This window comes from Nerophis lumbriciformis, linkage group LG30 (genome assembly GCF_033978685.3).
Source record: "Nerophis lumbriciformis linkage group LG30, RoL_Nlum_v2.1, whole genome shotgun sequence".
Classification (NCBI taxonomy): domain Eukaryota; kingdom Metazoa; phylum Chordata; class Actinopteri; order Syngnathiformes; family Syngnathidae; genus Nerophis; species Nerophis lumbriciformis.
The window spans coordinates 15,180,143-15,195,842 of record NC_084577.2 but is presented as its reverse complement, the minus strand read 5'-3'; the positions used below and the strand labels follow the sequence as shown (position 1 = coordinate 15,195,842).

The following is a 15,700-nucleotide window of genomic DNA, read 5'->3' as shown; positions in this document are numbered from 1 at the left end:
CCCCACAAAAAAAGATACTTCAATATTCTTGATTGCTAAAACATGAATCTGAAACAGCAAAATACCAACAAAAGAGGAAAAGCCACCAAAATAGGAGCGCAAGACAAGAACTAAAACACTACGCAAGGAAAAACACAAAAAAACTCGAAATAAGTCACGGCGTGCTGTGACAGGTCGTGACAGTACACCTACTTTGAGACAAGAGCTATATCGATGCATGGTTGGTTATGGTTTAAAGTCATATCCAACAATTGTGACAAGGACTTGTTATTGTCTACTGAGTTTCATTTTTTTTCTACTGGTGGTGTGCCTCCAGACTTTTTCAATGAAAAAACTGCGCCTGCTCAAAAAAGGTTGAAAAACACTGCTCTACAAGTCTCAAGGCAGCTGGAAAATGAGAAATACTGATTGCTTCTACTACTATATGGATTCCAGTGTAAAATGCACATCAGCTTTGAAAAATAATATTCTGTTCTTTTTTTTAATACTCACGGTTATGCAGCTGCTGTATTGGGTGTGTTGCAGGTAAAGAGCTGCCGTCCCCCGGCGAGTTACTGTAAGTGCAAGCCTAAAGAGAGTAGAGTAACTGCGGTAAGCGCTTTATTACACAGCCACGGTGCCATTAACCACGCCATGTCTACACATAATACCATATAGTGCAAGAGTTTGCTAATGCATGTGGCGAATGAACCCGAGAATCATACGGGAAATTCAACAATCAACTGGCCGGGAAAACCTTTCACACCAGCCGGCTTCCGGGGATTGAGGGTCTGCATCGGCTGACGTTGGTCTTGTGGCTCCGGAGGGGAGGAAAGGCGAACGGGCACATCATCATCGCCGACATCCACCTCTCGGTTTTTTTTTTAGACACTTTCGATATGTCAAGAAAGCTACAACGGACGGAAATCTGCGCTGACTGCAGTGCACCAGGTAGGGGATGCAAACACACCGGGGATGATTACCGCCGAGGAGCGGCACGTTGGGGGAAAACCGGTCCGTGGTTGCGCGGTCTGTCACTGGGTGCGCAAAACAGGAAACAGACGGGGCTTCAAAGCGTCGCTTAGGCCGCAACATATTGAGCGAAAATAGGCGTGTTTTTAAATGGGGCATATTGTTAGCACGTAGTGTCTCACCTCTAGAGGGGGTTTATTTATTTAACAAGGACGTGTGTGATTGGACTGTAGTGATTTTTTGGTTTAGTAGAAGATTTATGTCGCTTTTAAATGTGAAGAATTGTTTGTTATGGTTTCCTGGCTCTAAACACACTAGCATTGCTAAGCTAACAAGCTAACGTTTATCCTCTTTGGCACAAATATACATAACATAACAATGAATGCTCAAATAAATAAACAGTTCAACATTTCACCAGCTTACATCTTCCTTTGAGTAATTGAAGTACTTGCATGGAAAGGCTTTAAATCGTTTTCTTCCCAGAGTCGCTAGTTTGGCTAACGAGGTAGCTAATGTCAATAGCCAACTTTGGCTGAATAGCAAGTTATGTCAATATGTGATAGTTTATGTGGGAATAGCTTAAATTTCCATATTTTGTCTCAGTATATCAATAGTTGTAACATATTGTGAACCGGCTTAAGCGACACAAATCGAGTCAGTCCAATGCAGTCAGAATTATCCTCCATCCATCCATTTCCTACCGCTTGTCCCTTTCGGGGTCGCGGGTGGTGCTGGAGCCGATCCTCCTGAATTATTTTATTGTGTATAACTCATTTATGCCAATGAAGCTATGCATTATTGCATAGCATGCAATTATTATTATTTTCACCAAGTCCAGCCTCATTAAAACACTTGGCTCTCCAAGTACCAAAATAATGACCAACATTAATATACAGTAGCGTAGTGGGTCCACGTATTCATTAAAAACTAGGCAGAGGTTATATTTAACAAGTATATTTAATATTTTTGGCCACTGTAACATTACACACAGTTTAAACAGTGAAACTGTAGGAAAATATTGAATAAAAAAACCAGAATAATTGTTTGTTATGGTTTTCCAGGCTCTAAACCAGTGGTTCTTAACCTGGGTTCGATGGAACCCTAGGGGTTCGGTGAGTCGGTCTCAGGGGTTTGGCGGAGGTCAAAAGACACCCGACTCATTGTGTAAATAAAAACTTCTCCCTATCGGCGTATTATGGTTATGGCAACAGCAGAAGTCAGACTGATTTGCAGGTGTGTAGTTTGTTGTGAGTTTATGCACTGTGTTGGTTTTGTTGTTTGAACAAGGTGATGTTCATGCACGGTTCATTTTGTGCACCAGTAAAAAAACATGGTAACACTTTAGTATGGGGAACATATTCACCACCAATTAGTTGCTTATTAACATGCAAATTAGTAACATATTGGCTCTTAACTAGTCATTATTAAGTACTTATTAATGCCTTATTCGGCATGGCCTTATTATAACCCTAAACCCTAACCAAATAACTCTAAATTAAGTCTTTGGTACTTAGAATATGTTCCCCATACTAAAGTGTTACCAAAAACATAACTTTGTCTTGAATTTGAAAAACAAAAAACATTTTATTTTTCACTAAAGAAGGGTTCGGTGAATGCGCATATGAAACTGGTGGGGTTCGTTACCTCCAACAAGGTTAAGAACCACTGCTCTAAACACACTGGCATTGCTAAGCTAGAAAGCTAACGTTTATCCTGTTTGGCTCAAATATACCATATAGATATATGCTAAAATAAATAAACAGTTCATTATTTCACCATCTTACATTTTCTTTTTAATAATTTAAGTACTTGCATGGAAAGGCTTTAAATCATTTTCTTCCCAGAGTCGCTAGTTTGGCTAACATGGTAGCTAATGTCAATAGCCAACTTTGGCTATTCAGCAAGTTATGTCAATATGTGATAGTTTATGTGGTAGCTTTAATTTTCATATTTTGTCTTAGTATTTCAATTGTAGTTACCGGTACATATTTAATCGTGAACCGGCTTAAAGGGGAACATTATCACAATTTCAGAATGGTTAAAACCATTAAAAATCAGTTCCCAGTTGCTTATTATATTTTTCGAAGTTTTTTTCAAAATTTTACCCATCACGCAATATCCCTAAAAAAAGCTTCAAAGTGCCTGATTTTAACCACCCGTCCATTTTCCTGTGACGTCACATAGTGAAGCCAACACAAACAAACATGGCGGAAAGAACAGCAAGCTATAGCGACATTAGCTCGGATTCAGACTCGGATTTCAGCGGCTTAAGCGATTCAACAGATTACGAATGTATTGAAACGGATGGTTGTAATGTGGAGGCAGGTAGCGAAAACGAAATTGAAGAAGAAACTGAAGCTATTGAGCCATATCGGTTTGAACCGTATGCAAGCGAAACCGACGAAAACGACACGACAGCCAGCGACACGGGAGAAAGCGAGGACAAATTCGGCGATCGCCTTATAACCAACGATTGGTATGTGTTTGTTTGGCATTAAAGGAAACTAACAAATATGAACTAGGTTTACAACATATGAAATACATTTGGCAACAACATGCACTTTGAGAGTGCAGACAGCCCAATTTTCATCAATTAATATATTCTGGAGGCATACCCTCATCCGCGCTCTTTTCCTGAACGCTGATCTGTCCAGTTTTGGAGTTGATGTCAGCAGGCCAGGGAAGCTAGGGTCGATAGGGTGTTTAGCTCACTCGTCTGCGGGAACAAACTGCCGCCATAGCTTGCCGTGCTAGCGAGGTCCTTTGTCCCTGAATTGCTCACACACTCCGGCAGATTCAATGGGGGTCTGGCGGCAGATTTCTTTGACTTTATCGTTGGAAATGCATCTGCTTTGAGTGTCGCAGGATATCCACACATTCTTGCCATCTCTGTCGTAGCGTAGCTTTCGTCGGTAAAGTGTGCGGAACAACGTCCAATTTCTTGCCACTTTCGCATCTTTGGGCCACTGTTGCAACTTGAATCCGTCCCTGTTCGTGTTGTTACACCCTCCGACAACACACCGACGAGGCATGATGTCTCCAAGGTATGGAAAACAGTCGAAAAAAACGGAAAATAACAGAGCTGATTTGACTCTGTGTTTGAGAAAATGGCGGATTGCTTCCCGATGTGACGTCACAACGTAGCGTCATCGCTCCGAGAGCGAATATTAGAAAGGTGTTTAATTCGCCAAAATTCACCCATTTAGAGTTCGGAAATCGGTTAAAAAAATATATGGTCTTTTTTCTGCAACATCGAGGTATATATTGATGCTTACATAGGTCTGGTGATAATGTTCCCCTTTAAGCCACACAAATCGAGTCAATCCAATGCAGTCAGAATTATCCTCCAGAGTCATTTTATTGTGTGTAACTCATTTATGCCAATGAAGCTATGCATTATTGCAGTAGTTCTCAAACTTTTTTCACCAAGTCCCGCCTCAATAAACACTTTGCTCTCCAAGTACCACCATAATGACCAACATTAATATACAGCAGCGTAGTAGGCCCAAGTATTCATTAAAAACAAGGCAACGGTTATATTTAACCAGCATATTTAACATTTTTGGCCACTGTAATATTACACACAGTTTCAACAGTAACACTGTAGGAAAATATTGAATTAAAATAAAAAGTCTAAATTGATTGCACATAATTGAGTGATTCTTTGGCGTACCACTAAGAGAGAGTATGGAAAACTCTGTTTCTGACGATTTTCCTCAAGGATTGTTTAAAAGTCCCACTCGTGACTACAGGGCGCCATGTTGGACACTAGTTTGGAGCCACCGCTAAGTGACACAGCACTTCCTCATTAGAAATGTATTTTAATTGAAGAGCTTTCAGCCTTGTAAACGTGCCTTGTTGTGTGGCATGGGGACGCCCCACTCTGCAAAAATGGGGTAATCATTTGCATCACATCGAAGAAAATAATGGAAAGTAAAAGTTATCGGAAGGCTACAGTGTCAATAAATGGCAACAGTTTCTTGTGCGGGGTAAGCAAGCATACATCCATCCATCCATTTTTTACCGCTTATTCCCTTCGGGGTTGCGGGGGGCGCTGGAGCCTATCTCAGCTACAATACACATATGAAATGTGGTATGTCACACTCTCAATAACAGTGAATTAATACACTTTGCCTGACCAAACCTTGCTTCAAAATTGCACCTTTTTTGCATGTGTCACCAACAATCCAAACTACATATATACATATACAAATACATATTGCAGAAAAAAAGCAGCATTAGTTCAGTATTCAAGTATGGTTATAATAAAACCAGAAGGCCATGCAGACTTGCCACAGCAAAACCTATGAGAAATATTCCAAAAAGCTAAAGTAAAAGCACAGGCCTATATAGTGCACTGATTACAAACAATTAATTAGCGGCAGCCACCACAGTTGAAGTACTTCACACAAAAGTCATAATTTCTCTGTAATTATTGGTCCAAAGCTAATGAGGATTTTGGAAAAATGACTGTAATACCTTTATTATTCATACATTTATTGTGTGTCTAGAGTGTGTTAGACAGCCTGTTGGTCGCTTAACACTGCATGAACGTATACAGTGGAGTGCATCAAATACGGCCGCAAAATTGCTCAAATGCAATGCATTTATGAGCTGGATTATATTTAGAACTTAGACAAACTTTATTGATCCACAAGGGAAATTGTTCCACACAGTAGCTCTATCCATCCATTTTCTGGAGTTTATCCCATCTGCATTCGGGCGGAAGGCGGGGTACACCCTGGACAAGTTGCCACCTCATCGCAGACCAACACAGATAGACAGACAACATTCACACTCACATTCACACACTAGGGCCAATTTAGTGTTGCCAATCAACCTATCCCCAGGTGCATGTCTTTGGAGGTGGGAGGAAGCTGCGTGGGAGGAAGCCGGATTATGCTGAAGGAACCCATGCAGTCACAGGGAGAACATTCAAACTCCACACAAAGATCCCGAGTCTGGGGATCGAACCACTATGGTGGCCCATTTAGAACTATATTTAGACTTATTTTGTTTTATTTCGTCAGGAAAACAATGTCAGAACAACTGCAATCGCATGCTTCCATGCACAGCCGCACACGTCCTAGGCCAGGGGTCGGCAACCTTTACCACTCAAAGAGCCATTTTGACCAGTTTCACAAATTAAAGAAAACAATGGGAGCCACAAAAATCTTTTGAAATTTAAAATGAAATAACACTGCATACAAATTTTTTTTTTTTGCTTTGTGCTATGTATAAACCAAGGGTCTCAGACACGCGGCCCACACCTTAATATGAAAATTGAATGTTAGTGCGGCCCGCGAGTTTTACATGAATGGCGCTTGACAGCGTCATAGTTGTCAACCCTCCCGATTTTTCCGGCAGACTACGAATTTCAGGGCAACTATTCTCTCGAACGTGCCGTGATGACAACCAGCGTGCCGGCCCAGCCACACGTTGTACGGGGCTTCTGCTTGCTCACGTAAGTGACAGCAAGGCATACTTGGTCAAGAACCACACAGGTTACACTGACGGTGGCGGTATAAAAAACTTAAACACTCTTACTAATAATGCGCCACACTGTGAAACCACACCAAACAAGAATGACAAACACATTTCGGGAGAACATCTGCACCGTAACACAACATAAACACAACTGAACAAATACCCAGAATCCCATGCAGCCCTAACTCTTCCGGGCTACATTATACACCCCCGGGGGGGGGTGTGATGTGTGGGGGAGCAGGGTTGGGGTGGGGGCGGGGTTTGGTGGTAGCAGGGGTGTATAATGTAGCCCGGAAGAGTCAGGGCTGCATGGGTTTCTGGGTATTTGTTCTGTTGTGTTTATGTTGTGTTTAAGGTGCAGGTGTTCTCCCGAAATGTGTTTGTCATTCTTCTTTGGTTTTGGTTCAATGTGTGGCGCATTATTAGTAAGAGTCTTAAAGTTGTTTTATATGACCACCATCAGTGTAACCTGTGTGGCTGTTGACCAAGTATGCCTTGCTGTCACTTGCGTGTGCAAGTAGAAGATGCATACAACAAATGGCTGGGCTGGCACGCTGCTTATACAGATTGTAGAGGGCGCTAAATGCTGTACCATCATGGCACGCCCTTATTATTATTATTAGGGGGAAAATTGGCGAATATTAATCCCGGGAGTTTTCTGCGAGATGCACCGAAATCCGTAAATCTCCCGGGAAAATCGGGAGGGTCGGCAAGTATGTAGCTGAGCCGCATCAGAGTGATCAAAGAGCCGCATGCGGCTCCAGAGCCGCGGGTTGCCGACCCCAGTCGTAGGTGTTTAACATGGCACCTGTTTAGTTGTCTATACGCTCTGGAGACACGGCTCTGATTAGTGGTACTTGTACCACAGTTTGAGAATTACTGCATTATTGCTTTGTTTGCCCTTTAAAAAAGCAACTGTGACATTTGCTTGCCTTCTACTGGTCTAAATCATTCATATGACTGATCACATGCCCTCACGTTTAGTTCCGGACACATAATTATTGGTGCTTGTGTGTGTTTTCTGAATGCTTTTGTCTGCACTTACATTATAACAGCTGCTGCAGTGAATGTGTATTTAAGGCTGTCAAAATTGCTTTACGGCTATATTGCACAATGCATGCTGGCTACACCTTGCTACCTTTTTATTACATCATTGTACTCTCTACTGACCTTCCTCCCTTAGCATTTGCAGCTCTCACTCTCTCAGTACTCTCCATCTAAATAAATAAACTAACCACCACTTATGAACATCAAGTAATTGAATGCAGTAGAGACTTCAGTATAATTCTTGTTCATTGTTCATGTAAAAAAAACCTAGACAGAGGGTTAAAGACAAATGTGGATTTCTAGTGTTTGGCATCTTTTGCATTTCCCTTTCAGCTAATGTGAGGTTTTTCCAGGAAGAAATGCAGGTTTTTCCAGGAAGAAATGCACACACTCACATAGGAATATGTACCTTTTACATTTGAACCAATACTTTACCCGGGATTTGATACCGGTACTCAACAGTACCAATTTTCGGTACTATTAGGTTTGTTAATAAATATAAATTGTTTTTATTAATGACATATTTTTTTTCATTGGAACATTTGAACATTAGCTGATTATGATAACTTCTGTCCAGTTGTTGTATTTTGTTTTATTATTATGTTTCTGAGTCAATACATTGTTTACATTGGAAATTGCAACATTACCTAGAGGCAGTTTGGCTTAGTCCGTTCTCAGTGCTGCTGGAGTGAAGACCAAATGTTAGTGTTATGAATGTAACAATGGAACATTTTATATTACTGTTTTTGTGACCAAAAGTAGCAGTGCACCATTATTCTAATCACAATATTGTTGAATGTGCTCAAAAAAACCGTATACATAGGGATGATGTTTGTTAAGAAATGATCGATTTCGATGCCATTATCGAATCGATTCCTTATCGATTCTCTTATCGAATCCAGATAGGTTGTTGTATATGGAAAAAAAACACACAATACTTGGTTTAACAAAAACTCACTTTTGGCACCTTTCACTTATATTTTTTAAGAAAAAAATGTAATTAAATAAATAAATATTGACTGTTAGTGTTCCTTTAATTAGGCCACCTAAGAAAAATACTTGCAGGGAAAATCCTGCATTATTAGTATTATTTATTAGACAGACCTGCAAACTCTGGATTGGTGTAGGCTACAAGATAACGTTAACGTTATCAGACATACAAAAAGGCTAACGTTACCGTTAGCCACTGACTATGCTTAGATGACGTTAGTCTAGCTAACATTACTGCAGTCCTGCTTGACATAAGAGGTAACGCTATTTTAGCCTAAAGGCTACAAGTGAGCAGATATGGAAATTAACCGGCAACCGTTAACGTTAGTTACTCACCGGCACTATCACTGGGACTGCAGGTTGAAGCAGAGGAAGAGGGGCGTGCTTCGTCATCTCTGTCGCTGCTTCTCCACGACACCTTTCTCTAACCTTCAGGTTATGTAGGGCCTGAACATGTTTCAACATGTTTGTTGTACTGCTCCCCTTACAGGAAAGCAAAGCCTGGCAATAATTGCAGATAGCCGTTTCCTCGTCGTATTTCTTAGTAAAGTGAAGCCATGCCTTGGAGCGTTTTTTCCGGTCCATTGTTGTTGCTGCTTCTGTGTCTGCTGCCGAATGACTGAGCTATGTCATTTCCTGTGACGTGCCACAGGACATTTCCTGTGACACGGGATTCGTTCCCAGGGATTCGAATAAAGAACCAAATCTTTTTCTTTACTATAGTGGCTTCGATAACGGGAACCATTTCTCAAAAAGGGATTTGAATCCATGAAATCGGTTCTTTTCTTATCGAACAAGGGGGCGAACCGGTTTTCGAACATCATCCGTACTTATACACACACTGAAATCCTTCGATTCTTTTTAAGTAACTAAAATAAATAGAAACACCTTTTAGAAAAGCCACTATTTTAATGGCAAAACTTTTATTGTTTTAAGTATTGGATTTATTTAAATTAAAAGTGAGTAGCAAATTAAATCTATTATAATTTATAATTTCTCGTGGCCGTTCTATTTTTTGGTCCTTGAACGCACCATAAAACCAATTCTGTCACGTATTTTTTTAATCGATAATTTTTTGCCATGACAGCACAGCTTGTAGGTTAAATGTGCACAATTTAATAGCTTTGTTGTTAAAAGTGCAACGTGTTTATACAATTTTAGATTAAGGTATGCTGTTTCTTAATGGTGAAATACATTAATGTCTCTTGTTTTCAAGTTAGCATTTCAGCTAGCACCCGCCAGTCAGTCAGTGAGTTTATCAAAATGTAGTTATTAATCTCGGTTTTTAGATTATTTTAATTTGAAAAGAGAATACTAACCATCGGGAGTTTTACTGAGGTTATCATTAATACCGTTTATTGTTAAATCCCTAGTTGGAGCCGACTGAGTCTGCAACTTGTCCGTAACATGGCAACGTTGGATTTTACGTGAATTGGTGTTCGGTAGGATCGGTGGGATCGGTACCAAAAAAGTACCAGATTTGGTGCCCATCACTACACACACACGCAATATGTTCTGCAAAATGCTGAGCTGGTCATAGATGATAGACTACCTCCCTACCACCCAGCTATGTGGCCTGCTAGGTGATGACATTTCTGCAAAGGATTACTGACGGAGACAGTAGCAGGTAACTCGCAGAAGGCGATAGTGTCACACCATGGCCTTGTGGACTCTTGTGTCAAGCTTGTAAACTACATCCATTCATCCATTTTCTACCACTTGTCCCTCTTGCATGCTTTATTTAAGAAGAGATTTGTGCATTGCATGTGCATTTTAGCCAATATGTTACATAATATCAGATGTCTCCTGTTTTTTCTATTGCTGCCCGTGTTTGCCTCGGGTTAAAATCCAGAGCTCCAGGGATAATACATACAGTACCTAGGAAAGTACCAAATTTTGTCTTTTCAGTACAATCTTTAGGATGCCAAAATATCTGATTCTATAATGCAATAGTCTGTTATTTTTAGGGGCAAATGAGAAATATTGAATGCTCCCTGGACAGATGTTTTCAGTCGTATTCATTAATCATGTATACTGAAATGTGCAGTGGGGGGGATAATTATTTTATTCTCTGCTGATTTTGTAAGTGTCTATCACAAAGACACATATGGTTCATAACCTTGTGGTACATTTATTTTAACTAGGACAGAATAACATTTTTGTAGAGGAACAATCGGAAACTAAATTAATCTACACATTACAGGAGTCTCTTTCTCACAGAGCTTTTTGCTAAAAACACCGGACAAACAGTGTTACTCACATAACGGCAATCTATCTGTGGTGGCGGGGCGTCATTTTATTTATTTTAAAAGTTTCGAAAAATGTATACATTTATTTAAAGACAAATCTGCGTTATTGGTTATTAGTATCAACATACAATAGAGGCCAAAAGTTTGGAAACACCTTCTCATTTCAATGCGTTTTCTGTATTTTCATGACTATTTACCTTGTAGATTGTCACTGAAGGCATCAAAACTATTGACACCTGTGAAGTGAAATCCATTTAAGGTGACTACCTCTTGAAGCTCATCGAGAGAATGCCAAGAGTGTGCAAAGCAGTAATCAGAGCAAAGGGCAGCTATTTTGAAGAAACGAGAATATAAAACATGTTTTCAGTTATTTCACCTTTTTTTGTTAAGTACATGTGTTCATTCATAGTTTTGATGCCTTCAGTGACAATCTACAATGTAAATAGTCACAAAAATAAAGAACATGCATTGAATTAGAAGGTGTGTCCAAACTTTTGGTCTGTACAGTATATATTTTCTATGGTACATTATATTGATTTTTTCATTGCTGCTGCTTATTTCTTTACTACAATGTAACGCAGGCTGCACTTTGTACACCACTTTACATATAATGTGCCATCCCTAAATGTTGGAATTTAGTTCGGCTCATAGATAAACAGTCCTTTTAAATTAGAGATGAAAAAACTTTCAATTTGAAGTTGTTTATCGAAAGTGTTCACGATGAAGTTACTGAAAAACTAAGCACACAAAAGAAAGTACATTAATATACACATGAAGTGCACATGCATATAGGAATCCTGGCAATAGAGCGTGGTATAAACTGAAACAAGCTCTGAAACCATACAGGATAAAAGTTGGCTATTAAGCCGTTGCTAAGATACATTGGACGACCCCATTGACAGGCGAACAAAAATTAGCATCGCGCTCATTTTTTACTTGTTTAAACGTTTAACAAATTAGATTTTGACGGAACAACATTGCCATAAAGCACCAAAAGTATTTCTATCACACCAGATTGTGTGGAAACGACTAACTTTGTATTACTAGGCCAGTCTGCTATTCCGCGCCAGCTGTGGAAGCCTGTTGCTCAAACCTCAAACTCTTAATTTTTAAACAAATAACCTATACCCCCCCCCCCCCCCCCCCAAAAAAAAAGTTTCACTACCATACATTATATATATTTTTTATATTCTGTGTCTCTGTTAAAATATCTACCTACAATAAAGAATACGGACTATCAAATATGTTCTCCCTACCTCTCTATGTTTGCACTAAAAATGATTTTTTTGTTTTTCTGATTTATGACCCATTTCAGAGAAAATTGGGTCATGTACACAATACATGTTGTCAACATGCTGCTGCCAATACATCTAATGGCTTACCGTAATTTTGCAGCTTTGCATTGAATGTGAGAGCTCAGCTAAGCAAATAAGAGATGTAGCCTATGGGGACTTTTATATTTATTTGTACAGATCAAAGAATTAAGCTGATTAAGCCTAGCTGAGGGTACTATTCTCAGCTAGGCTTGAGCACATTTTAAACCCATTTTTGCCAATGTTTTCTGCGGGCACTTAAGCATTTCAGCTCATCAAATGGACTATTTTAGCCCCATTAACACCCTCTGCTCACTGCTCGGGCATGTTAATCCCATCTGAAAGGGACGTATAAAGATAGTGTGTCCTTTTTTTGTTTTTTTAGCATACATGTGTGCAAATGTATATATTGTAACTAATGACTAATAGCTGTGCAATGTGTGCAACTGTGCATGCTGTGTCAGTTGTTCACGCATCAGGGATGTGCTGGCTGAACTTTGTGTGACTGCATTTATTAAAGAATGTGATAGACATTTAATCTATAAGGAAATGATAACCAGATTAGAGTGCAGTCAAGCGTTTCACTTAAATACAGCCTGGATTGTGTGTTGGAGTGTATCAACCTTGTACATTGAGTCTCAAGTGCAGTGGTGTCCAAACCTTTTGACTGGGGGCCCGCATTGGGTTTAAAACATTTGTCCAGGGGCTGAAAACAGACTGCATGCAAAGTAACTATACTGTATGTGTGTGTGTGTGTGTGTGTGTGTGTGTGTGTGTGTGTGTGTGTGTGTGTGTGTGTGTGTGTGTGTGTGTGTGTGTGTATATATATATATATATATATATATATGCCGAAAATGCATAATAAAAACGAAAAAAAACATATATAAGTCGCACTGGAGCCAGGCCTAACTATGAAAAAACTGCAATTTATAGTCAGAAAAATACGGTATATATATATACCTATACCGTATTTTCCGGACTGTAAGTTGCAGTTTTTTCATACGGTGTGTATACCGTATTTTTCGGGGTATAAGTCGCACCAGAGTATAAGTCGCACCTGCTGAAAATGCATAATAAAAACGGAAAAAAACATATATAAGTCGCACTGGAGCCCGGCCTAACTATGAAAAAACTGCAACTTATAGTCCGAAAAATACGGTATATGTGTATATATATATATATATATATATATATATATATATATATATATATATATATATGTATATATATGTATATATATGTATATGCCGAAAATGCATAATAAAAATGAAAAAAAACATATATAAGTCGCACTGGAGCCCGGCCTAACTATGAAAAAACTGCAACTTATAGTCAGAAAAATACGGTATATATATATACATATACCGTATTTTTCGGACTATAAGTTGCAGTTTTTTCATACGGTGTGTATACCGTATTTTTCGGGGTATAAGTCGCACCAGAGTATAAGTCGCACCTGCTGAAAATGCATAATAAAAACGGAAAAAAACATATATAAGTCGCACTGGAGCCCGGCCTAACTATGAAAAAACTGCAACTTATAGTCCGAAAAATACGGTATATATATATATATATATATATATATATATATATATATATATATATATATATACATTTTCTACCATAATATATACACACATATATATACACATATAAAGCCTTTACATATATATGATTACATATTATTATAATACAGTGGTTATATAATTAATAATATCACTGGTTAGTAAGAGTATGTGAAAGTTCAACTCCGACCTTGTTTACATTCGTGACAACCTCCTTAAGGTTTTTTAGTCAATCAGAAATATCAAGCAGCTAATATGCACCAAGCATGGATAGGTGTGGAGAGAGTGTTTTACATTTCACCCATCATCCCTTGTAATGGATTTTAATGGGTGTCATTTTGATTTTTTTTTTTTTATATTGATTGGACGTTTTTTATAATATCCACAAAGTTCAATGAGCAGGTTGTGTTATTTGTAGCCATGTTTGTTGAATTTTTGTACTGGTTGATTTTTTTCCCTGCACCGTGATAGGGAAGGTTGTTTGGATTGGGTAATGTAATGCAATGCTGTGCATCTATGTCTACAAAATACAATTAATGGCAGAGTTACCTATGTTGGCCACGAGATGGTGACAAAATTGCAGCAATCACACCACTGGATATGTATATATGCTATAGATATACTGCCTCTGGTGAAATTATGTGTTGAACTTGTGCCGTTTCGCGGGCCAAATTGTAGACGCCAAAAGGTTGCATTTGGCCTGCTGGCCGTAGTTTGGACACCATTGCTCTAGTGCAACATATACGACGTGTTTTTGTGTGCATTTTATAATTTAATAACTTTTCTGTTGTGTGATAACGGGGCCTTATTATGCAAAACCAACTTTTTTTTAAATCTATTGGTGCCTGCTGTTGTTTTTTGGGATAGGCCTTGGCAATATAATCTCAGAATTTTTCACAAAAAAATCGATTTCCGATTTCCCCTTACTTTTTATAGGAACCAATAAATGCAAATGACAGATAACGCCTAACAAGTTTTTATTTGATTTGATTGAAAACTAATAAAATGTAATAATAATTGAGATTACACTGCATATTACTCTTAGCAAAATTCATATTTGTAAAATGTTGTTCTTTTTAGACCAGTGTTTTTCAACCACTAGTGTGCCACGAGATACATCCTGCTGTGCCGTGAGAGATTATGTAATTTCACCTATTTGGGTTAAAAATATTTTATGCAAACCAGTAATTATGATCTGCAAATTGAGTGTCGGTGCTGTCTCGAGCTCGGCAGAGCAACAGTGTAATACTCTTTTATATCTGTAGGTGGCAGCAGGTAGCTAATTGCTTTGTAAACGTCGTATCTAATGCTTAAACCAAAAATAAACAAAAGGCGAGTGCCCCTAAAAAAGGCATTGAAGCTAAGAGATGGCTATGGAAAACGAAACTAAAACTGAACTGGCTACAAAGTAAACAAAAACGGAATGCTGGACAACAGCAAAGATTTCCAGCGTGTGGAGCAGAAGGCGTCCACAAAGTACATTCGTACATGACATGACAATCAACAATTTCCACACAAAGAAGGATAACGTCCGCACAACTGAAATAGTCTTGATTGTTAAAACAAAGCAGGTGCGGGGAATAGCGCTCAAAGGAAGACATGAAACTGCTACAGGAAAATGCCACCAAAACAGGAAAAGTCAACAAAATAGGAACACAAGACTAGAACTAAAACACTACACACAGGAAAACACAAAAAAACTCCAAATAAGTCACGGCGTGATGTGACAGGTCGTGGCAGTACACCTACTTTGAGACAATAGCTATTCTGATGCATGTTGGTTATGGTTTGAATTTATATCCAACAATTGCAACAATTACTTTTTACTGTCAATATCAACTACCGAGTTTACATTTTTAATGTTTTCTGCTGGTGGTGTGCCTCCGTATTTTTTCAATGAACAAAAATGTGCCTTGGCTCCAAAAAGGTTGAAAAACACTGTTTTAAACCATATATACTGTAAATTGGACTTTTTATCGAATCATTTTCAAAGATCTAAATTAAGAGTTTCCTTTGGGAGGCAATACTTCTGTTTCGAACAAATGACTTCTGTTAACACAAATGTAGTGTTGCACATGGCATGCAAATAAATAATAAT

General features: G+C 38.8%; 2 protein-coding genes across 3 annotated transcripts in view; one reads left to right on the top strand and one right to left on the bottom strand.

The window, feature by feature from the left end:
* ankrd13b (ankyrin repeat domain 13B) overlaps positions 1 to 530 on the bottom strand; it is a 157,119-nt gene extending 156,589 nt beyond the window's left edge. Inside the window, exon 1 of the mRNA XM_061925624.1 lies at positions 493 to 530. The gene's annotated coding sequence lies outside the window, so the exon portion shown is untranslated. The remainder of the gene's footprint in view (positions 1 to 492) is intronic.
* A 7-nt stretch (positions 531 to 537) lies between these two features.
* git1 (G protein-coupled receptor kinase interacting ArfGAP 1) overlaps positions 538 to 15,700 on the top strand; it is a 58,882-nt gene continuing 43,719 nt past the window's right edge. For both annotated transcript variants that reach the window (XM_061925623.1, XM_061925622.1), the window contains exon 1: positions 538 to 930. In XM_061925623.1, the coding sequence (XP_061781607.1) occupies positions 879 to 930 (52 nt within the window). In that variant the 5' untranslated portion in view covers positions 538 to 878. The remainder of the gene's footprint in view (positions 931 to 15,700) is intronic.